The sequence below is a fragment of the Lepisosteus platostomus genome, chromosome 11, assembly GCF_059453375.1.
Source record: "Lepisosteus platostomus isolate fLepPlt1 chromosome 11, fLepPlt1.hap1, whole genome shotgun sequence".
In the NCBI taxonomy this organism is placed as follows: Eukaryota; Metazoa; Chordata; class Actinopteri; order Semionotiformes; family Lepisosteidae; genus Lepisosteus; species Lepisosteus platostomus.
Window position 1 is genome coordinate 13,673,929 of NC_142621.1, and position 25,388 is coordinate 13,699,316.

At 36.6% G+C, this 25,388-nt stretch overlaps 1 protein-coding gene across 3 annotated transcripts in view; it reads right to left on the bottom strand.

The window, feature by feature from the left end:
* Window positions 1–25,388, bottom strand: part of pde4ba (phosphodiesterase 4B, cAMP-specific a) — a 147,680-nt gene that overhangs the window by 14,154 nt on the left and 108,138 nt on the right. For all 3 annotated transcript variants that reach the window (XM_088598557.1, XM_088598558.1, XM_088598559.1), the window contains one exon: window positions 5,283–5,395. In XM_088598557.1, the coding sequence (XP_088454683.1) occupies window positions 5,283–5,395 (113 nt within the window). The remainder of the gene's footprint in view (window positions 1–5,282; window positions 5,396–25,388) is intronic.

The following is a 25,388-nucleotide window of genomic DNA, read 5'->3' on the forward strand; positions in this document are numbered from 1 at the left end:
TTCTTGCATTAGGAATTCATCTTTTCGCATACCCCAGCTTGCTCTCCATGAGACACAGACACAGAGACAGGGAGAGAAGCTTGGGGTCAGAGTACAGAGTTAGTCATTGTACAGCACCCCTGGAGCAGTTGGAGTTAAGGGCCTTGCTCAGGGGCCCATCAGAGCAGGATTCCTCTGCCGGCTGCGGGATTTGAACTGGCAACCTTCCAGCCACAGGTGCAGATCCTTAGCCACAGTGCCACCCCTCCACCCACAATATTGTCTTATGTTATATGCTGAAGTGGGTGGTGAAGCCTTGAAGCCATATTTTAAGTCATAGGCCATATTTTAGGTTAACAAAACATTGACACATCAAATATTTCTCTGTCCTTGAAAATAACACCTCTGTATGTATTGTTTAACATGTGCTACCCATTCAGTCATTTTTCATTAAGCCACCAGTGGGAGCTATGTTCTTAACCTGCAGGATTCTAATTTCAAACAAACTGAACTCAAGCGAAAGAAGAAAATATGAACAGAAAAAAATCAAACCAGGGCCTTTATGTTTTGTTTGTGTAAAGTTAAAATTAAATGAAAGGCTTAATTTAAAATAACTTAATTTCCTCTGCTTTTTCACACTCTTCCCAAAGTGTGAAGTGTATGCCATTCTGGGCTTTCCCTTTAAATTATGTGTTTTATGTATAGAAATGCGTAAGGTTACTTCAACTACAACAACTATGACAAATGAGAACATGTGAAAAGTACTTATTTTAAAAGAAATTTTCATTCTCAAAAAAATGAAGCAAAATCAACACATAAGTTATTGTGCTGAAAGATACAGGCAAACAAGGGGAAAGTCAGAAATTTAACAAAATGATGCATTCACTTCCCCAGAGTGAGTCATCTTGGTTTCGCAGTTTGAAGCAAACAAGTACGTAGGTATGCCATCACCATATGTAGCAATGGGGAATTTGGAATATGAAAGATTTGGCAGATTTTCAAATACACAACCACATTTCCTGTTAAAAGCACTGTGCACATTCCTCTATAATAATAGCAATAAATTCTGGATCTGTGAAACGGAACACAAAAAAAAACTGAATCATCAATTTTTGTTTGCTTTACTGAGGATTGAACAAATAAGGTTTTAATTTCTTGACAGAAGTCTTAAAACCACTTTCAGAAATACCCCAAGTAGACTTAAAACTTAAATCCTACGGCAACCCAGAACATCTAATTTTTATGAACAATCTGTCCTCTATGGTCCAGCTTGTTTGCATGTTCATTTTCTATACATTTTATGTTTCAATTTACAATACGTAATTGTAGCAAAGTTATACACGTTTATGAAATGTCACTTGCTGTTTTTCTAAACTGCTTATTCTATAATCAAACTATCTACAGTATTTCACAACATATTATGAAGTTAAAAACAGGAAACAAACTGCCCTGCATGTGTCAGGCAAGATTCATCTTCAAACCTTTTATTTTACAAATTATTTTTATGGGGTATGAAACAAGAATAAGAGTAGTTTGTAAATAACACCAAGCACAGACTTTCCTCAAGTTTTATGTGTAAGGAAAACAAGACAAATCTGCAGTGTAATAATATTTTAGTCATACAGTATACAGAAAATATGCTAACTTGTTTAAAATTGAACTCTTTTGCCATACCCTGACTGCAACAATGACAATTAAGCACAATTCACAGTTGCCTAAACAGTCACAGACTAAAAACTGTAGCAGCGTAATGTTGGTTAACGAGTCTAAACATTCACCTAGTTCTTTAAGATAGAAGCTATTGTTCAGCGCATTGCACATGGTGCCGTACACATACACACTTAAACATTGGAGAAAAGCTAAATAAAACATGAAAACAACTACAAACTATTCAGTTGCATAACTAGTGTTGCAACATTTCTGCAAATATATTAACCCATGCATAGCTTACAAGACTAAACTAACAAACTTATATTAGCACTCAATAAATCTAAAATGCTGGCTAGTTTCTTACAAAAGTAATTGGACTGCAGAAATGCTCTTTACCGTACTATATAGTGCTGCAGTTAACGTGGTTAAAAGTAAACTGAGGGTTAGGAACTACATTATTCAGTCAAGAATATCATACTAAAATAACAGTTTATCACAGTAAATAAAAAACACTGTTAAATTAATTAAGTAAATTGAAAAATATCAAAATAATTCAGTATACTTTATGAATTATCTGAATTTATCAAGAATTATATCTAAATTTTACTCAAAAAGTCTGGTAAGAGGCAAGGAGTGTAAAAAAAAGCTAAAAATGTTCACATAAGAACTCACCTGCTTCCACCAGTTAACTACCCATAACTTTTTTTCATTCTCCTGAAAGCAACAGAGTCCCATTTTTATGAGTGAAATGTTCCAAGTTCACTTCAGTATCTTCGTAAAAGCTGAAGAGCTCTGGTGCTGTGGTTCAGCAATGATTTGTACAAACTGACGGAAATTAGGAAATGTGATAGCACTAATGACTCACATGCACTTACTCTGCACACTTCAACTATGCAGAGCTACTACTCAGGCATCAGATGTCACTCGCCTTGTGTTAGAGCCAACCCTTTAACTGAGGCCTGTGACCTGATTGCTATTTACTGCCAATATCCAACCCACTTAAACTGCCCCAGGTGAACACCTTTTCGTGTTCAAGAAAGGTGAAATCTCATATTGCAACACCGTGATTTGCACTCCTTGGCAGATTAAAAAAACTCACAATATCTAAACTAAGTTTAATATTTTTCAATATTAATTTAGATCAACCCTAAATAAGATTTTATTAGTAAAATTCACTGTATTTACAGTCTACTTCTGACCTTCTGTAATTTTAACACACAGGAGAATATTAATAACATTGATATACTGTAGTATTTTATCATTGTTATAAAATAATAACTTTTAATAATTTTACCATTTCAATGTTATGTTGTGATTTTATTATCAAGAAGTTTGCCTGTAATATGAAGTGTAAATAGTATGCGTAATACGATTACAATAAACGACAGACAGTTTTCAAGAAGTTCTCATGTTATTGCAAGTTTAAAGGGTGTGTTTTGGACAAATTTCAGAAAAATCTAGATTTGTACTGTTGAAAGCGGATAGGAAGGGAGTAAGGGGCTGGAAAATCAGTTGTTTCTCCTCAGCTCAAATAATTTCCAAGAACTCCATAGCTTCGAGCTGTTTCCCAGTCTCCTATATTCTTCTACATGTATTAACAAGGTCAGAACAGAAACACTACATTTTTTCAAGCACACTCCATAATTTCCACAATACATTACTAATTTTGCATGAGCACTTCTACCCACACTTAATTGTAGTTTTTAATTATGTAGTCTTCCTAACTACACACTTAAGGCTCTTCAAAATGCAACACATGCAATATTGTTTTTTGGGACTTTTATGATGAGGTACGAACACAGAGAAGTTTTCAAGGTGGAGATAGGCGGGGACTAGGTAATTACTATATATTTATCTACACAAGCTGTTATAACAACTAGTATAGAACCAAGTATGCTAATACACCACTTCTCCAGCAATTGCGAAAATCCATGATTTTAAGCTAAATGATATGTGATCAATGAGAAAAGTACATGCAAATACTTCTGATTGATACCATCTCACAATTCCATTTAATTTAATTAAAATGAAAAAATACTCCTTAATATTCATGTTTTTAGGATCTTATAATGTAATATTATAAACTAAGCTTTTAATGCAAACAAAACGTTTTTTTAAGCAAATAAAACTTTGTCATTTAAAGTTTTTGAGCTCCTACAAGAGGCACCAGCAAACTGAAAACCCTGGATTCCTAAAGCATCCTTGAATACTGTAGAACATCTGTATTAGCAATCTATTCCTCTGTTGTCCAGCTGTAGGACAGCTTGAGCGTGTGTGTTCATGAATTTTGTTCTTTTGTTGTTCCGAATGACGTTAGTAACGTTCTAAAAAATCAAGCTGTGAGGCTTGCCCCTTCTTCTGCCATTGTAGTCTGGCTAAGCAGGGATCAGGATGGAGACAGGAAATTTGAGTCACACTTTTAACAGCTGTGGCTTGCCTTCTCCCTGTCTGGAAATGGACTTTTTCAGCAGTAGTTTTGCCAAGCCAGGAACCCAGACGAAGTACGGAACAGGAAAATCACTAACTATTTGCACAGTCGCCACACTCCAGATCCTGCTGCGGCTGTTTGCCCCTGTTTTTCCTCAGAATTTATTGAGTCCTGACCATGCTCTGAACAAAACACATCCTGTTATCCAAAGAGGCTGTACACTTTTATGGATGAAAATGTTATCATTGGGGAAGAAACTGCAATAAATAGAACAACCTTATGGACTTTTCAAAGCTTTTATCTTACAAAGACTATTTTGTTAAGAAAAATTCTAGAGGCAATAAGATTACATTAAAAAAACTTAAAATATTGTGCATCTTGAACTTGGATTATTTGTATGATACTTGACGTGTGCATATAATCCAACATTACTTTAAAATTCAAAGTATAATGCTCTGTTGAATGCAATGAAAGCTATAATTAATATGTCTTAATTTTGTTCATCTAAAAGAATATGTTAGGATGTCAACAAACAAAATTGTTTCCTGCTATTTAAAAGCACAGGCACAGCACAACATTTATAAATATAATATATTTCTGTGTCCTGGGATGAAGCATGTAATTAGCAGGACAAAGTGCGGAATGTGAATAACTTGTGGCACAAAATAAAATAGAACAAAATATTTTTATCAGTCTTTTTCTTTGGTGTATAAGTAAAGAAAAACAAACAAACCCCTTTCACGCATATAAAGGAATATTTGTGATTTTATGTATAATAGTTTTGATAATGTTTTATCTTTTATCCTAACAATACTTCAGGAAAGCCAGAAGAATTACATGCATTTACATGCATCCAATAAATACATTATTATACTAAAAACATACAGTACAGTTCTGAAAAATGTTCTCTCATCATTGAAAGCCTGCTCCTTTTCTTCCTTTCACATCATCACTGACAGCATTCACTTAGATGGATGCCTTTTCTAGAGATATTTCCTTTAGACAAAAACACTGCAGCACTACACACAATAGCTACAATAACTACAATAACTATATAAAGACAAAATTTATTATGCAAATGCAATATAATGAACCATTATATGCTTTGCTTAATATTTGAACAGCCACTGTAAATTTGTGTTTTTTATTTTGTTTTTTAATCAAAAACAAATACCAGTATCTCATCAGTATATCAGTATAAGTGCAGGATTTTCAGAATTCCTACCTTATTAGAGGCCATCTCGCTGACAGATCGGTAAGTTTGTATGGTTTCAAGCTGGTCTAAGCACCAGTCCAACTCTTCCATCGTTTCCATCGCCAGTTTTTGATAAGAGTCTTCTGCAAATAAACACATGGACATGTAATCAGGCTTCAGCTTCTCCATAGTGTCCAAAGCAGTGTCACTGGAACGTCTGAGCCCCACACTGTTGAAGTTTGAACAGTGCTCCTTCATCATGAGTATAAGGTATCACTTTCTTTCACTCTGGTGGAGTATCAACTTGAAGTCTTTTTTTTTCCAACTCAGTAAGCCTGCCTCCTGGCTTTTGTCAGCTTTGATGTCAATAAGACCCTAACTGAGGAAGTAAGTAGGAGGACCTTGCTCTCTCAGCTTCATTTACATACTGTAAAGTGTGGTTCTTAGACGAAGCACAAACAGTTTCCCTCTGGGTAAGACACCTTTCTTATCAACTCTGTACATGCTGTCTATTTCGTACCATGCTGCACTGCCTCAGACAAGCACAGTCATATAATAGCACAGCCATTTAAAAGCTGCAAAAGGAGCACTCAGTAGGAAGAAAAAGCAAAAGGGGACCAATCAGTATCTTAAGACAGGCCATCCTTCTGTGTTCAGGAGGTAGAGGGCAAAACGTTTTGTAACACCACTGCTGGAAATTGTTGGTCCAGACAAGTTCACAAGAGAGGCAATGGTTCACACTTGTGTGCTGAATGAAATCCCCTCTCTGATCAAGCTACAATCAAAGGAGGGCTTGTGTTTGACATCCGACATTAGAGGAGATTTTATTGGCCAGAGAGAGTCAGGCTCTTGCCTGTTTGCCAACCAAATCAAATCCTCCCCTCCAGACTCAGTCAAAGTGTTTTAAAATCATAGGAAACAAAGATTTGTGTTGGGTTGAAACATAAAAGAAAATTTTACTTAAGTATGCAAATGAAAAGAAAGCCATAAAAAGATCACAGATAGAGCTCTTTTGTTGTTTTAGTGGGTGCCTGGCTTATGTGGTGGAATACAAACACAAATGAAGGATAAATGAAAAACAATAGTGTTAAAATAAATCCAAGGCTTGAATCCAACAGATTTTGTACTTTCTTTAAATATGTAGAAAACATCAGAAAGATCCCATTGTGTTTCTAAAATATAATGCAAGAAACTAGACATAATAGAGATTGACAACTAACCAACTTTTAGACCTCACAGACTACACAGTGAATAAAGTTTAACCTCCCTCAAATAAAACAGTAATTTAGCTGCAATTCCACAGATGCTTGTAGATTGCGTAAGGTAATGGTTTCATTTACGTTATAGTTTAATAAAATATAGTTTGTACCATTACTGCATGTAGTTTACATCATATGTGCTCTTTTTTCTTAAAACACAAAATGCTTCTGAATGCTAAACCACACACACGTAAGAAGGGGTTTTCCAGAGCTCACCACACATGGGAGGCAGTAATGTGGTCACTGGCTCTTCTAATGAAGAGGGCCGAACTTGGAAATTGAGATACAGATCTTTTACCACTAAGCATGATGTTGTTTTTGGTCAGGTGCTGCTACAGAGAGGATAAAGAGGGTACTTCAATGTATCGTAAAAGACAAGCAAGACACTCTGAAGATAATAGGTAAACCTCTACTGCAGTGCCTACAGTTTAGGTTAAGCATGATTTTCAGTATGCCTATCTCAACCTCAAATGTTGACAGATTAATACGATAAAATCTAGCCTCACATATTTCTTGCATGACTTCTGATTAGACATGGTCATGAGAAAATTAATGCTTTTTTTTGCTTCCCTAAAAGTGACAGCTTATTCTTCTCAGACAAAAAGGGGCTCACTAAATCCTATTAGGTGTGCCCATTTTCAAGGTGAGCAATGAGGTTTTTCATTACTTAAACTGAAATTCTGAAGTTGCTAAACACTACTTTCAAATATGAAATCCCCACAAGGATAAACTATAGGAAGTGTTTGAGTGTAGTTTCCTATTAAGTAAGTGCAGGTCTTGCCAGTCTGTGTTGTTTTGCCTTTTTCCCTCAGGAAAGACATGCATCTGTGTAGTTTTGCCTTTTGCACAATTTGTTGTAAATGAGGTGGCACAAGGTTTATTATAAATCAGTCCACTGAGACATGAACAGCAACCTTCTGACGTCTACATTTTAAGGTCATTCTTACACCTAGCCAAGAAGGAGGAACAAACATTAGTTTCTAAGAAGTTTCACAAACTGAAACTTACAGACTAGCAGTGCAGAGCTAAGCAATCTGACACACACTCCCACAAACACACACATGCACATACACTCACCCAACTTATTCCTATTTTACCTGATTTGCACTACTTGATAGTTCAGTATGAATAGTGGTCAGCAGTGTTATTGTTATTATAAATTAAAACCTTTGAATTGTTATAACTTACATTATTAGTGTAAACTGAAAAGTCATAGCTTTTAATGGACTACCTATCAGTGAAAATAGAGAGTAACTTTCAGAAAAGTATAACTAATCATATGCATAAAGAATAACAGCATGTTGATGCCTAGTTCCTGTGCTGTGTTTTTGGTAGTAATTTTCTCAGTCCTTCAACTTACAGGAATAATATGTATGGCTACATTTTTACATAAAACAGTCCTTAATTGAAATATAATAAATGGAAGAATCACACTATACAGCAAGTCCCTTAGTATAGTACATACAAAATCCAGTATTGTATTTAAAATGGTATTTTAAAAATGTGATAAACTAAACTAAAATATTAGCAACAGAATCAGTAAACCACAGGCAATCACTAAAGATTTCACAACTAAACCTATAAATTTGAACAACATTTTCACATCCACTCTTTAGTTTTGTCAAAGACAGTACAAAATCTTCTAAAAACACATTTCACAATCTCAAATAATGTGAATAAGTTATATATCAAGTTTTATAATTTCTCATTAATATTATTAATTTAAATATATTTGAATATTAAGAATTGTTTAATTTAGTGATTCACAAGCCTGACAAATGAGTTTTACTTTGTCACCCAGCTTCAAGAAGATCTTGTTTTAAATTCAAAGCTCCACAAAAGCCTTTAATGGCACAATGCGTATAAAATGTAAAATACCTCATACACAAATGTTATCATGAAAGATCCAAGATCAGAGCAATTTAATTAATCAATTAAACAAATTACCTTTACAGTTGACACACCAGAATTACATACAATAATACATTTATTGTCAGCTGCAAAGCGCCCAAAATCTCATCATAATAAATGTGGTGGAAAAAATCCAAAACTAATCACAAGGGGCTCTAAGGTGGCTCAGCCAATGAAAGTGTCGGCAGACAGAGCCCCTTCTCTTCGCCATATTGCCTGTTTGAGCGTGGAGCTCACAGTCACTACGATTCCCCACAGCTGACTGAGCACCACTAGATCTGGCTGGGCTTCAGTCAACCACAGAATTCTCAGCATGTCATGCAAGAGTGCACCTTGGGTGAGGCCACCTTCTGAAGTGTTGTAATGTTGTCAATAGGACATGCATTGCTCCTGCAATCAACGCTAGTTCTCCTGTAACACACGGCCAGCAGCCATATCTGCCATAGCAACTCACAACTGGCAACCCACTGAAGCTGAGTAGCTGTGAGCCTGGTCAGTACCTAGATGAGAGACCTCCTGGGAAAAACTAAGGTTGCTGCTGGAAGAGGTGTCAGTGTGGCCAGCAGGGGGCGCTCACCCTGTGGTCTGCTTGGGGGTACTATACTGTAACAAGGTGCCGTCCTTCGGATGAGATGTAAAACCGAGGTCCTGACTATCTGTGGTCAATAAAAAATCCCAGGGTGTTTCTCGAAAAGAGTAGGAGTGTAACCCCGGTGTCTTGGCCAAATTTCCCATTGGCCCTTACCAATCATGGCCTCCTAATAATCCCTATCAATGAATTGGCTTCATTATTCTGTTCTTCTCCCCAACGATAGCTGATGTGTGGTGAGCGTACTGCTGCACTATGGCAGCCTTTGCATCATCCAGGTGGGGTCTGCACACTGGTGGTGGTGGAGAGGAGTCCCCATTACCTGTAAAGCACTTTGAGTGAAGTGTCCAGAAAAGCACTATATAAGTGTAAGCAATTATTATTATCATTATTATTTTTATTATTATTATGATGATGATGATGATTATTATTATTACTTCAGGGTCTATTAAAGCATGTCAACTGACAGTGGAATCAGTGGAGAGTCCTTTTTCCATCCATGCTGGTATGCTGGTCATAAAGGCAAGCCATACAATTCCCAATTCCAAATTAGAAGGAAAACAGAATTACCAGTTCCACCTACAGAATAAGCTCACAACATCCATCCATCCATCTTCTTACTGCTTCATCTAATTCAGGGTTGTGGGGGAGCCAGAACCTATCCCGGCAAGCAACAGGGGCAAGGTGGGGTTCACACTGGACGGGACACCTGCCCATCACAGGACACACACTCCCACCAGGGTCAGTTATCCCAGAAGCCAATTAACAATTGACTGTGGGAGGAAACCTACATGAATCTGGGGAGAACATGCAAACTCCACGCAGATAATGTAGCACTCCAGGTTGAGAATTGAACCCAGTGCCTGAGCACTGTAAGGCACACCACTGTGCCACCTCACACTATTTAATAAATTGAAGCTTTTCTGTCCAAAAAGGAGGAAAAAACATTTGTTCGCAATCAATTAAGATCATATTAATTTTCAATTATTTAAATAATTAAATTATGCATGTCTATAATTTGGCTATGGTCAGTTTCTCTGAATTTTTCCAGATGTGCCTTATAACTGTATGGTGAAAAACACCTCTTTAATGCCACGCTGGCAAAAATCACTCTTCTCTGTGCAGCTTTTTAAACCCTGTCTAGATGCCTTCCATATGTACTAGTGCTTGCACAGGCTTCGCTCACGCATGCCCAATGCAGTGACAGTGGAGCACACTTAAAACTCCGTGCAGAAACATCAGCCTTGGGCTGTGAACAACATATGGCAAAAATAGCCCTAAAAATCACTAGGCAGCAAAAAGTTCAAGTTTCTCTTTTGCACGTTTTGTATTAAACCGAGCATTTAATTGACTTTTTTTACAGTGTAACATATATTCAAGTTTTATCTTTGCATTCATATTCCATGATCACGTAAAGGAAGTTCATGTGAGGTCCTTTGTGAGAAGTGGTAAAAATAAACAAACAAAAACCAAAGTTTTAAAGCAAGTTATATACACATTTTTATATCTTTATTCGGTGGAGGAATAAATGTTTTTTTGTATTTATGTGATTCAGTTTACAGTAACTTTCCATTTCATTGATGCAGAGTCATCTTATGGTGAAGCTGATCATGGACCTTCTGTTAATGTATCACTGGCCAGAGACTACCTACTTAATTCAAAAGGAATTATACACACAATCAGGCTGCATATTTCTAAAACATGCTGGCCTTGATATTATCACTTCAGATCACACCGTCAGACTGCCATGCAAGAGATAAAGAACAAAACATAAGTATTATAATTATACACTTTGTAATTAGACAGTGTGATATATAATTACCAACAGATATTTACTGTATGTATAGACTTAATTTCTTTTTACCATAATGCAATGTACATGTACAGTAGAAAATGCTCATTAACATCTGCCTCAAGCTCCCTTTACAGTGCTTCATTTTACCTCAAGATTTATGGTTATTTTGTGAATAATGTTCACGACAAATCAAAGAGGGCACAAGTCACATGCATGATAAACTAAAGAATAACAGCCCCAGCATGCAAAACTGCACAGAGCGAACTTTGAGCCCTGTTGTGATGTTTAGCCTTTTTCTTCAAAGTATTAATATTGTGCTAGAAAATGAAAATAAAAACATCTGGTCTTTTTTCAAGCTCACTACAAAGACTGCAGTCTACTGTTACTTCACAGAACCTGCTTCAGAAGAATCTTTAACAATAACGACTGGGAAAAAAAGTTCTGGGGGTGAAAAAAGGGGAAATTTTCCAAAGATCCAGAGGTCGAAACTGACTGAAACATAAAAATGGCTTTGTTGTTTTACCTGACTTGAACTGTCTGGCCCAGGCAAGGGAGAGCACGGACATATTTCAATGGTGGCTTTGTTAATAAGACATGCCTTTGCCCCCAAACAACCTTATTAAATAGATTAGAAAGCATTATCCCTTTGTGAACTACATTTTTTCCAAGCAGAATCAGTGAATAAATCTGGTAGTAAAAGTTTGTCGGAAACATTGGCATTGATCAGTTGGCATTGATTGTCTTTAAGCAATGTGACTGCAATTCAAACAAATAATCTGTTTTTACTGACCCCTTTTAAAATAAGATATTAAATATGTATTACATTTATCTGACCTACAGCTTTGCCAACAATAAACAAAACAGAAGCAGGGCAAAATTCTAGAAGAACAAAACCATGGCAACCACAACAGCCCATGCACCAGCACGCTGCTTTCTAAATGTAGTTAACTCAAATGTGGTTATCATTGTCTAGCATTCAGGGAATCATTATGCTCAACTATTCTTTTGTGATCACCTTATTTTTTTTCTTGTTTTTTTGGTATATAAACAAGAAACCTGACAGCAGATGATAGAAAAACAATAAGCCAGTTAAATGTCACCAATCAGGAATGTGAAACTATCAATCCATGACGTTTTATTTTTCTCTTGGCTTCCTGGATAATAGAGGCATCTCTGAAACAGTACTTCCCTGATGATAGAAATGGCACATTTCGGTTTGTTTGTCTTCAGGCTGAATTCTAGGAATTAATATGTAGTGCTTCATAAAGGCAGCACATTCCTTGTTTTGCATAAACAACCTTTAATACCGAAAGTTTCTCACATAGTTTATATGGGTGGCTTAATCTATGCAGATATCAAAACAAAAAAGAAGCTGCCTGATTTTTTCCTCTCTCTTCAAATGTATCTACACTGCAGCTTACAGTTCTTTGGCAGGGGAATACTGTTGGGATGGGCAACGGTCTACTTTATGACTGTGCTGACGTCAATGGCATAATTCAAATACTTACCAGGGTGCCTGCTTCCAGCTTTCAGCACCAGTTTACTGTTGATCATAGTAAAAATATGAAATGGATTCCTTTCGCAAGAACGGAATAGAATCCTGAAGCACACTTTAAACGATTTAATAGGAGAGCAGCTATCAAGAAAATATTCCCATTAAATCTTGTTCTAAGCAAATGATTTCCTCAAGTCATTCAGGTCAAAACACGTTAACAAAAGACTGGTTTCAGACAATAAAAGGATTTATTCTGAAGGGGAAAAGGAAAAGCCACTGTGTTCAGCAAAACGCAATTTTTACCAAAAAAAAGTTTATAACTGACGTTTTTACATTCAGAAACAAATTGTTATGCAAAATAGAACTATTTAAATGAAGACTGAGACATTTTATCTGTTCAAATGGTAGAAGAACATGAAACCGGTTTTGAGAACTTGGACAGTAAGTGTCATTGAACAGTAGAGATTTGATCTCCAGAGATTTTCTAAAAAAAAGGAACATTTTACCTCATTATGTATGAAGAACATTAACCCGGGAGCACAGAAAAGAAAAAAAAAAGTACTGCACAGAACATGTAGAGATGCACATGTTCCCACTGTGCATAGATTTTGAAAGCAGCACAATGAGGATGCTCAAATCCTTTATCACGGCATAACATTTAAAATGATACTAAGCTATTGGTTGTGAAGCTCTCTACCGAAAGCCTTAGCATTGATTTAGGAATTTAATCCTGCAGAAACCATGAATGTTGAAAACCAACACATTTCACATATTGGGAACAGAAAATTTAAATCTACCTGCACCTCTCTTTATAAAAATAAAAAAACAGACAAGGAGGGAGAACATTTACTATATTGTTGTGATAAACAGTATATTCATATGCTCTTCTGCATACGTGCATTTACAGTATCCACAAATTACATTTTGCCATATGTATGTATATCAAAGAATACGATGTCTTAAGTATCTACTTCCTGTTTTCAGGTCTGCAGTTACCCCTGAATTCTATCAGACCTCTCTTGTTTGACATGCAAAGGGCAACTTCACATATTTTGGCCTCTAAAAATAAACTTCATGCTGCCAATGGGCAGAGATAGTTATCTGATCAAAAACAGCTGCAACCTTTCTAGATCTGACTTTCTGTGTCTTTGCTGGGACATGGACAAGGTTGTCCATTTCCAAACAGAAAGGTCTTTCACTTAGCAACTACCTGGTTGTCAGAGGTATAAGTTCTCATGGAAAAAAAACTTGGAACATAGCGGCTTTTAGCTTTAAAACAACCACCAACCTATATCACCACAGATGTGTACAGATATTTGCAATAAAAACATATTTATGATTGCTCTTGCTCATAGCACAGCTGCCTGCAGACCTGTGGTTTTCTTTGGTCTTTGCCTCTTTTTACAGTGAGAAATCATATTCTACTCGAGGGACTGGAATGGGCAATTTGAAAACCATGGGTTACGCATTTGCACATGATGTTCTTGTAGATGTTTTATATATACCAGTTGCAGAGCTGGGAGAATAATTGGAAGGAGGTAGCTCATCTCAGTGGATAGATTTACAATTAAGAACGTAGCACAGATACTATAAAAATATAATATTTATTGAATGTATGATATTATAATAATATTAATAATAATTGCTTACACTTATATACGCTTTTCTGGACACTCCACTCAAAGCGCTTTACAGGTCATAGGAACTCCCTTCCACCACCACCAATGTGCAGCATCCACCTGGATGATGCAACGGCAGCCACAGTGCACCAGAACACTCACCACACATCAGCTATCAATTAGGAGGAGAACAGTGTGATGAAGCCAATTCATAGATGGGGATTATTAGGAGGCCATGATTGGTAAGGGCCAATGGGAAATTTGGCCAGGACGCCGTGGTTATACCCCTACTCTTTTCGAGAAACCCCCTGGGATTTTTAATGACCACAGAGAGTCAGGACCTCGGTTTTACGTCTCATCCAAAGGATGAGAATTATAAATATAAGAAATATTTAGAATTTATAAGATAATATTTTTCATAAAAGAATCCAAAGTCCCTGTAATTCTAACAATTCTAATAATCACAAATCAAGAAACACTTAAAAAGTTCAAACTTAACGATAATAGTTCTCTACTGGTGAGCCGTGAAATGCACGTGTTGGAACATGCACAGATAAATCTGGCATTTGTATCACACGAACTAATGTGAGAAAATCACAAACCAAACTCTACAGTACAGCTACAGTAAGCAGAGGAATATCAAATATAACAGCAAGACAAACTGATAGTAAAATGAAAAAGAAGTATTCATGATCCTTCATGAATTTCACCATGTAAAAGGCCCAAATATCAAATAAACTGGTTGATAAAAGTATGCTGGCACCAAACATTTTAGCAACTGTGAATAACAAAGCATAGACAGATTCTATTAATAATAGAATTGGACCCTGTTTCTGGCTCAGATTTACCCAACAGGCCTTGCATCACCATCTGAGAAGCTGTTTTCCTAATTAAAGGGCGATGATAAGAGTTTATACTGAGGTAGCCTGCTGCATACTGTATAAGAATTCAATAAATGAAAATATATCTGAGGTGAATTTGTTCAATTCCCCTACAGTATACATTATATAATAAACACAGAAAAATAAGATATGTTTATTTGTTCATACAATATGACAAGGTTCTCTTGGTTTCTTCCAACAAATGGGAAAATGAATATTCCAAGCATTCCAAGTGATAATGGGTTTAAATAATTTCTGGTTCATTCATATATAACCCCCTGTTATTTAACCTATTTTACAAATAAAAGTGGCAAAGATTTGCTCAAAGTAAATTGTGAAAAAAATAGATGTTTTTGAAAAAAAATAATCAGGTTTGCAATATGTCTTAAAGATCACAGTTGTATTTAAACTCTGCACCATGTTAAGGTGACTGTCTGTAAGCTGCAGTTACATTAAGCATGGAAAAATATTGAATTGAATTACATACTACCTTTAGGTTACGCTGTCTCTAGGAGTATGGACTAATAAACACAGCACTCAAATTACATCAACAGTGTAGAATGAAGAGTGGAGGGGCCTGAGATGCAGACTTCCAGAAAGGGCGAACGCTGAAGAGCAACTAATATCCTTGAACACAAACGCAATCAACAAATGACACACCAGCTTCGCTTGTACAGTAGCTCCTTTTTATGAATTTAATGTTTTTCAGCCAGACAAATGAAATATGTTTTGTGATGTTTTAAAACCCATAATTTCTTTATACCTACAAAAACACAAAGGAAATCTGTGCAGAGATTGGATAAAACTTTTATGGGCCAAAACCTTCACCAAACATTTGAGTCATGAGAGTTCAAAAGAATCAACATTTCCACATTTCCTGGTGATCTTTTTTAATCTTTGGTCTCAAAGAAGGATGGTTTCTATTTAAACATAATATGGTGCTTTTGGCCTATAAATCAAGGCCTAATTATTTCTCTGAAAATAATATGATTCTCTGACAGACTTTCCCCCCTCTCTCAGACATGTGTCAGCAATCAGAACCATTAGGGGGTAACCCTAATCAAAAAGTAGTCATTAACATCTAACAGCTGGCAGTTTGGTGATATAGCCCAGAAGTACTTACAGAGTGCTGATAGAGAGAAATGAGACAAATTTCGGGGATTTCCGGGACATAGATAGTGATGGCTTTACTCACTACTTAAACTGAGATCGTAGTGGAATCTAGTTAAAGACCAAAACAATCCATCATTAAAGCAAAGTCAGTGATATTCAATTATCATCACATTTCCCCAAACAACAAACCTTACAGGAATTTGTAGCACTCCTTGATAAGGTATCGAGTGCATAATTAGAGTCACCAGCAGTGACGCAGGCTGTCTTCTGAAACATGAAGGTTAAGTGGGTGATTAACAGTAAGAGCTTTAAGCAACTGAATTCACCTCTTCAGCCACACCCTCTGGCAAGACAAGGGATGAGGAAACGTGAAGAGAAATAACACCTGTGACATCATTTCTTCAACACGATAACAAAAAATGTATGGCAACTTCTTGACTGATGGGATCAAAAGAACCAGTTTACAAGTATTCTGCGGGATTCATAGGTCATTATACAGTTTTCTGACATGAAAAATAACATACAGAACTTTGTAGGTTTTGAAGTTATTATTCACTGTAATCATCACAAAGATATTTATTGAAAAAGATAATACAGTATGTAAGGAAACTATCATTTTATAACCAAACTAGAATTTTAAACTGTTTTCTTTTTCTATTAAAGGATGTCATACTGTCATAGTGTACTTCGGGAATCTAATGATTAGTTATAAAAAGATTCAAAAGTATTTACATTTACAAAATAAAGTAGGATTAAAATAAAGTAAAAACATCTCCTACATCTCCCTTAATGGAATGTGTACTTGTTATGAGCTTGTAATTCTCAATTTCTCTGGGGAAAACTTTGAATGTCCCTTAAAGAAATGTAACACTGAACACCTGCATTTGCTGAGAGGCTAAGGATGATTCTAAACTGGCTCTGCTGTTTCTCTTGTCCTAGGAATTTGGAATGAGGAAGCATTACAGTTCTTCCTTTTCAGTCTGCAGGATGTGAGCAATTCAGATGAAAAGACTGACTAGTGAAATGTTAAGCTTTTCCAATAGAAGGTAGGAAGTAGGAAAGGAATAAAGGATGACTAAAATACAGCTTAATAATACAAATATTGTCGTACACGGTGTTAAAAATCCACATCGACTTCCTACTCCTTATTTATGGGACAATTTTATGGTAAAAAAGCCTTTATAAAGTTTCCAAAATGTTCTAAAAAATTCAATTAAATTAAAGTGCCTTGTAAAAAATAGCCAAACAAAGAAATATATACAGAGACAGAAGAATAAAACCTACTCTGACTTAATTTCCAAACAGTGAGTGAAAGCAGAGTAGGTACTGAATAGCAAGTTGGCAACATTAGAAAACTCTATAGGCATAACATCGAAACAGTCTATTAGGCACACACAAACAATAGTTTGGGTTTCAGGTAACAGGGAGAGTAAACATAGTGTTTGTGTTTCTGTCTGAATGTTTGGTTCAAAGATTATACTGCACTTCGCTGCTGTCATTTTATTTTTCAGAAAACAGACAATTCTGATTTGACCTACTATAATCTTCATAACATATATTAAAATTGTGTTTGCTAGGGTATTATTTTTAGTTTTCTGAAGAGAAAAACAAAATTAAATGAGCAGGTTCAGATCAAATTTATGTTATATCTCCAAGTACAGCATACATTAGCTTGTAGTACAGTATGTACGTTTAACACCTTTCTTTCAGTGTGCAAAACTAAACTTATTTATATAGAACTAATTCATCTTGCCAACATGTTAGATCCTTTCCACACAAAATAAAACGCTGAAATGCTTTAAAGAAAACGTTAAATACAAAGTGTTATAAATTTCAGAATGATGTGCTATCTGAAATGCAAAAAAAATAAATTAAATTGTTTTTATTTAGGTATTGTTAACTTAACTTTGCTCGCCTTGGAGTTGAAAAAAGTGGAGCAAATATTGCACTAGAGCAAACTGCTTTTATTCCATTTGGATTAAGCCTTTAAGATTTTTCATGGTAAATTATGAATGGAATTGTTAATATTTCAAGTTTTTATTTGAAACAATTTTTACTTGATTACTGGATGTAATACAATATTTGCTAAGGGCTTTCAAGTAATCACTACATTAAGAAAAAGCAGACTGTAGATTAAAGTATTCTTTAATTCATGTGGAGGATCCAAACTAGGAGGATCTGCTAGGCACAGTAGAAGGGCTGTTCCTTCTCATCCATGGCTCATTGATATGATATCATATATGACTGACATATTTAATGTCACGTGTGCCGGGGGAAAAGGTAGGGAAATAGACCCTGTGCAGAGTCAGAGAGCGAGAAAACTGAATTCCTAAGGTGAACGTAATCCAAATCGTCAGGCTGGAGCAAGGTCGGAGATCAAGAGCAAAGGGTCAGAAACCCAGGGGGTCACAAGAACAACGAGAGGTCGGACTAAGTAACAAACTGGATGCGTAGCTCTGGCTGAGGAAACCTCAGTAGTGAGCGAGGACAAGTTGCAGAGTTGGACTTTAAATAGACAAGGTGAGTAAAGTTAATTAGTGAGTGATCTGGTGCTCGTGGGAAATGCGACAGTGTCTGCGTGCCTGCGTGCGGTTTGTGACGTTTAAGCGCAAGTCAAATCAGTCTCAGTATTTTGTCTGCATAACTGACTCTCATATCATCTGCTCAATCTGCTGAAATGTTGGAGCAGGAGCTCTGGAAGATGTCTCTTCTTCCAGAGCGATCCTGAGCTCATTTAGGGCTGGAACGTTTGGTCAGATGACACTTAATATGATCCAAATGTTCAATAGGATGTAGACTTGCAGAGGTCTCAAGTCAGTCCACTGTATAGACAGTATGCTTCCTGCATGATGAAGGCAATAACTATAATTTATCAAAGTGGGGAGCTCTGGCACCAGAAACAGATGTCACAATATGGTCAAGTATTGGAAGTCTCCATTTCTTACACTTTTCAGTCATCACTCTGCTGCTGTATAAAATACACAGGTCCAATCGTAATTGCACCATTAAAAGAAAATAACTCTACTCATCTAATGTCATTTTTAACATGGTCTGTGGTCTAATTTTGCCTCATTGAGGTCAAATGAGTGGTACCTTTGTTGCTGTGCTGGTGGGAAACATCACTCTTGTTACACATGTTCATATTTTGAAAAAGTAAGTATACTGTACAGATGTTGTGTATTGCTTAAATGTTTATTTTGATTAACTCATCACTCGTGACTATGAAACATTTGAGTGACTCTGATTGTTGCATAAACACTACATTACCTCATTAGTTAGAGAGTTCATTGGGGACAGGTTATGTTGTTACTTAAATGATCGTAAAAGCATTGTGAAACGCAAGGTAGAAAAAACCCAGAAAGGAATCAATATATCCCACTTATCAATAGAACAAAGCCGTCATGCCAGCGTTACTTTTGAGCAACACCTAAAGTGGACTCTAGCAGTGGAGTCAAGTCCACATTTCATAAACATTCTCAAGTGTGGCGTAGAAAGGTACATTAATGGTGCACAATAGACAAACTGATGAAGAGGAAGTGTGATGGTCTGTGAAGGATGTTCTGGTTACTACAGAACTACCTCTAATACAGAACTACTGTAGAAAATGACAATCTGACAGACCAATGTCAATGGGACCTCACTTGCTGGCCTTCCTGCAGGTTATTCCTGACATGACAACGTATCGCCCGCATGTTCTCATGCTGCCCATGTGACAATGGCTTTCTTTGCAAGAAGAAACTGTCACAATTATGGGATGGATGCCTTATTCGCCAGTCTTACTCAGCCCCATTGAACATTTAAAGGATAAGATGGTTTGTGGCAATGAGGGTTTAGAGACCAGTGAACAGGCTCATACTTGTTCTGGCTCTATGAGTAAAATGGAAAAGTATCCCACAAAACAGCATCTGTAACCTGGCGCAAAGCATGTATGTGTACAGAGTTGTACAGCTTGTATTGCTTCTAGCAGTTGGCACATAGGTTGCTAGTATGTGTTGAGCAACCATTTTCATGACAAATATTAATTTAGAATGACTAATTTACCTATTTCACATCGGTTCAATTAAATGTTAGTGCACCTGCTACAAAACAAATTCCACTGGTTATACAACTGTAGAATACCATGGTAGACTTTTTTAAAGGATAAGAAACATAATCATAATCGTAATCCTCTTTATTTGCCAAGTACTTTGCATGTACAAGAAATTTACTCTGGTGTACTTGGTGCTGCAAAACCATTCTACATATACCATACACAAACAAAACAGTAGACCTCATTAAGACATTGCACATATAACTAGGAATTCTGGATAAGCAAAGACAGCCCTAAGAAAGAGCCTGTTCAAATACCAGGTGGTTCTGGTTTTAATAGACCGGTAGTGTTTCCTGAGGGAAGTTTACCACCTGTTTCATAAACTTCCCTCAGGAAGACACTACAATAACATGCTTTGGTCAGGCAAAGGTTTCATTAAACCAAAAAGAATGTCCAATAAATTATGGAATAGGAAAGAAGAGAACAAATTTGAACTGTTTCCTTTCTTTAAAACTAAAAAGGAAATGTCTATTCAAATCACTGTTACTTCTGTTTTGGATTTACTGAGAATAAACACACACTTGAAGACACAAGTAAAAACTACAGTATGTGGAAGTTTATTTAAAAACAAGAGTGGGAGGCACTTCTTTATTTAAAGGGTTGTGCAACTATTGAACAAGCTACTATTGCCATGTTGTTGAAAACAATACCCTAGGTTCTTTCAAGAAACAAAAGTTTGAGATCCTTGGATCACTTAGCTACTACCAAATGAGGTTAATTAATAATAATAATTCCTCACACTTACACAGTGCTTTTCTGGATACTCCATTCAAAGTGCTTTTCAGGTAATGGGGACCACCCGCCACCGCCACCGCCACCAATGTGCAGAACTCACCTGGATGATGCAACAGCAGCCATAGCGCGCCAGTACACTCACCACACACCAGCTATCAGTGGGGAAGAGAACAAAGTGATGAAGCTAATTCATAAATGGGAATTACTAAGAGGCCATGGTTGGTAAAGGCCAATGGGAAATTGTGGCAGAACCATGGGGTAACACTCACACTCATTTTGAGAAATGCCCTGGCATTTTTAATGACCACAGAGAGTTAGGACCTTGGTTTTACAACTCATATAAAGGACAGTTCCTTTTTACAGTGTAGTGTCCCCATCACTATATTGAAGCATTAGGACCCACACAGACCACAGAGTGAGCGTCCCCTACCAACCCCACTAACCCCTCTTCCAGCAGCAACATTAGCTAGTCTCCCATCCAGGTACTGACCAGGCTCACACCTGCTTAGCTTCAGTAGGTTGCCACTTGTGAGTTGCAGAGTGATATACAGTAGCTGCTGGCAAGAACACAGGCAACTATCCCTCTACTTCTCTCCTACATGGGCTGAATGGTCTCCTCTCATTTGTAACTTCCTGAATTCATAATTGTTTCTAAATTCATCTGTTTAAGGGAGCACTTTTCTCTATAAATATAATAAATCTGTTTAATATCACATTTTTCTTCACCCCATTTAATTCAACAAATATTTATTTAATACTTAACCATTATAATTTCATAATACTTTCCATCCTGAATCATAAAACTAAAAAAAATGGAGTCCCCCATTTTCAGAGATGCAAAGTTTATCCATTGACTTTGCATGTATGCGTACATGTGCACTGTGCAATTTACACACTGTATGCTGAAAAGGTTTGGTTTTAAGAGTGCGACCATATATTTTCAAATTCTATTGGGTCTGCAGATCACTCGTTATAGAGCAATCAAATAACTATCCTTGACCAGTCCGGTGACCTGACCCTAACCTAATTAAACAACTGTGCTAAATGTATGATTCCAGAAGACTGCACTGGAAAAACAAATATTGAACTTTTGTAGAGATTTTTTATATTGTTATATAATAACTTCCAACTGCTTTATATTTTAAATCACTGTACCATTTAAAAAAGTACCTCATGGATAAAAAGAATTAAAGAATTCCAACTGAGTATTTTCCCTCAGTCCTGTCAAATAGCTTTTACCAGCAGGCAGCACAGCTCCTCTTTCCAGTAATGTTGTATATCCCCAGGAAAGCTGAATGGACTCAGGATGGAAGAGACTTATAATTAGTATACAGACATGCAACAGACACAACATAGGGTCTTTCACAATCCAGGGGATTGCTCTTGTCTGTGCAATAGCTAGTAATTTACTCTCATATGGGGAGAGCCAACCGTGTCATTGCTGAGCATCTGAGGCCTTTTGAATGATCTGATAATGTATCCTTTGTGTTCAGTGAGAAAACAAGTGAGGAGGCATACCAACATATAAAGACCTTACTGATTAATTCAGAATTGGATGATAACCTAAGGAGATCGCATAGTTTTATTAACAACAACGGACGTCATTTTGAAGAACTCACAAAGGATGCAGCAGCTGCCCTCACAAAACGCAATTTTCATCGAATAACCAAATGAACATCATCCATGTAAATCAAAATGAGACGTTTTGTTGTTCACTTACAAGAATAGAGCCATAGTGCATTTATAATGTTTATTCATGTGCTAATTAGGCATACTTGCTGTAGTCAACATTACACAGGATTTTCTCACCTTTGCCTTGTTTCAATATTTAACAAATATACATGCATCATTATACATGCCTAATTCATAAAATTGATCTCTGGACAGCAATTGCCCTCCTCAATTCCTCAGTTCTTTTAGTTAGTTCAAAACATGAAAGAATGCTTTTGCAAACTCAATAAACAGTGATTATAACTAGCAAACAATCAAGCTTCTGGAATCGACTTTTAATTGTCACTTTTTAAGATATGATAAGAGATCACTCTTATTTGCCATATACAATTTCTTGCAAAGGAATTTGTCTTTTTTGCATATCCCAGCTTGGTTTCCCTGAGACACACAGACAGGGAGAGAAGTTTGGGGTTAGAGCGCAGGGTCAGCCATTTATACGGCGCCCCTAGAGCAGTTGGGGTTAAGGGTATTGCTCAGGGGCCTAACGGAGTAGGATTCCTCTGCCTGCAGTAGGTGTGAGCATGTGCAAGTCTGCCTCTGTGACTGCCCTGCGATGGACTAGTATCCCTGCCTTGTGCCCGTTGCCTGCTGGGATAGGTTCCGGCTCCCCCGTGACCCTAAATTGGAAGAAGTGGTTAGAAAATGGATGAACAGTCTCTATGTACTTTATGGTTGCACTATCCTCCAAAGATAGAGATCCAAAAGTTTATAACCCCAAATTTCTTTTCACTATTCTCCCCATGACCATGCCAACGAAGCACCTGCCTTTTCAGACCATAGACTGAAGTGCGAGCACAACATCACGTCCCACCACTGGCAGAAAGCCACCCCTCAAACACAGTTCAGCTCAAACACAGATTGTTAACATACTTTCAGCAGGTGCTGGCTACCGGCATTAGTGTTCATAAACTTATCTGCCCTTTAAACACAATGCTGCATTTGTAAAGCTGACCCCTGGGCACGTGCTCTGAAAAAGGGCAGGACCATAGGGAAGCAAGTCACTTTTACACAGGTAAATAAAGGCTAGATACAGAAACACATGCTGCACAGTAAATTGGGGCAGAGGTTTAATATATCATTATAAAGCACAAAGAGTATAGTACTCATGCATTTCGAGAGGTTCCTATCATCTAGGCACAAGCATACTGCACGTAGGCAGAGACTCAACAGATTTTTCAATTAGCCTAAACGAAAACCTGAGGAAGAGAACAATGAATAATAAGAATACGATTGTGGAATGACAATTTTGTTTTATTAGATTAGTTTCTTTTCTAATCAATTTTGAAAAGAAATCAACTGATTGTGGTGAAACGTTTCATGCACATGCAAACTTTTTAGCAGGTTTACTTTGGTGCCACTTAAACAAATAATTTCCATTGGCAAATGAAACTAATGACATTTTGTTAGTCAATGTGTGTTAATCTAGCCTTGACGGAAATTGTCGAACACTGCAAACATCCACCACAATCCTCGTTTTGAAACTTGCGTTCATAAAACCAAAGTGCTTTTGTCCTTTGGAATTAGGACAGAATTACTACGTATTTTGAATGAATTTGATCTACCACATATTACCACATAGATTATGGAGATTTAACTTGTTTGGACTTGAGAAATTCTTCTAGACCCTTTATCTTCATACCAAAATATATTTGAACAACATTTGCAATCCAATCTCATCTCTGAAATCAAAACAACATCATGTAAACTATGTGCCATGTTTCAAAGCAGGTTTTCTAAACAAAAATGTCAAAAGTCTTATAACTGCACTATTATCTTTGATAATTTGTTTGTCTAACCCCTATTCTTCTCCCTTTCTAAGTAAATCATATTTTAAAGTTAAATGTGAAGAATGTCAAGTGTTCATAAACAAGTATCCTGAGTATTAAAAAAACAAGATTTTGATTTCTGCTAGATCTCAGTGCATATATAGATATATTGTAGCTAGAACTTTACATTACATTTCATCAGCCCATTTATTTTAAGTGTATCTCTAAAACAAAAGGTTTAATGTGGCCACACAGAAACTCCATACACGGTAATAACATTCCCGGTATGTTAACTGACAGGTAGTTTGTTAATTGTTTTTTGAAAAACAACCACTGTTTCATCCAACAGGTTATGTCAGTTGCACAAAAACAGGAAAAATCTGTAGTCCTTTCCTGCTCTTACACTTTGTCAAGCTGACATAGAAGACAAAGCTCAGCACTGAACAGGAAATCAGTTTTTCCCTTTCCTTATTTTCTCTATCAGCAGTGATGTCAGCGTTTGGGATGGTGGGGGGGGGGAGTTACACCATTTTGCAAGATGCACTTTGTTTATCTGAGATGTTTGTTAAGAGAAATAAGAATGTTGACGTGTAGAAAAAACAGAAATTGTACAAATGTACTGTAATTCCAAGGCATGTGGATACTTAGACACACAAACACATATATAACTTTGTATGGTGTATACACACACACTGTATACTGGAAATAGATCTTTATGAACTATTTTACACTAGGTATTTTAGCAAAGCAACTAACATTTAAAAATGCTCACCGCAATGCTTCATTCATAACCTAAAAAAATGTTCTAATACCTGAAAACCACTTACAGGAATGAACGACAGTCTGCTTATTTACCATTAGCTGATCTGCTCTCATTTTCCTGTGCAGGATGCAACTGTCTGTCCATCTGTGTTTATAGGAAGTCAACAAAACCCACATGCTACCAAGATGACGTCAATTCAGGTTGATGAGGCTGTGAATCAAGGGCTGACAACAGTAGCTGACAGGAAAATGAATCCCCAACTTCAGCCTCACTTCTATCATGTAGTAGTACAACGGATTCTTTGTGTTAAAACTTCAATGTATTCTAGGATTCAAAAGGCTTCATCCAACACTGTGAAACAGTCTTGTTTCTGTTTAGTTTGAGATTCA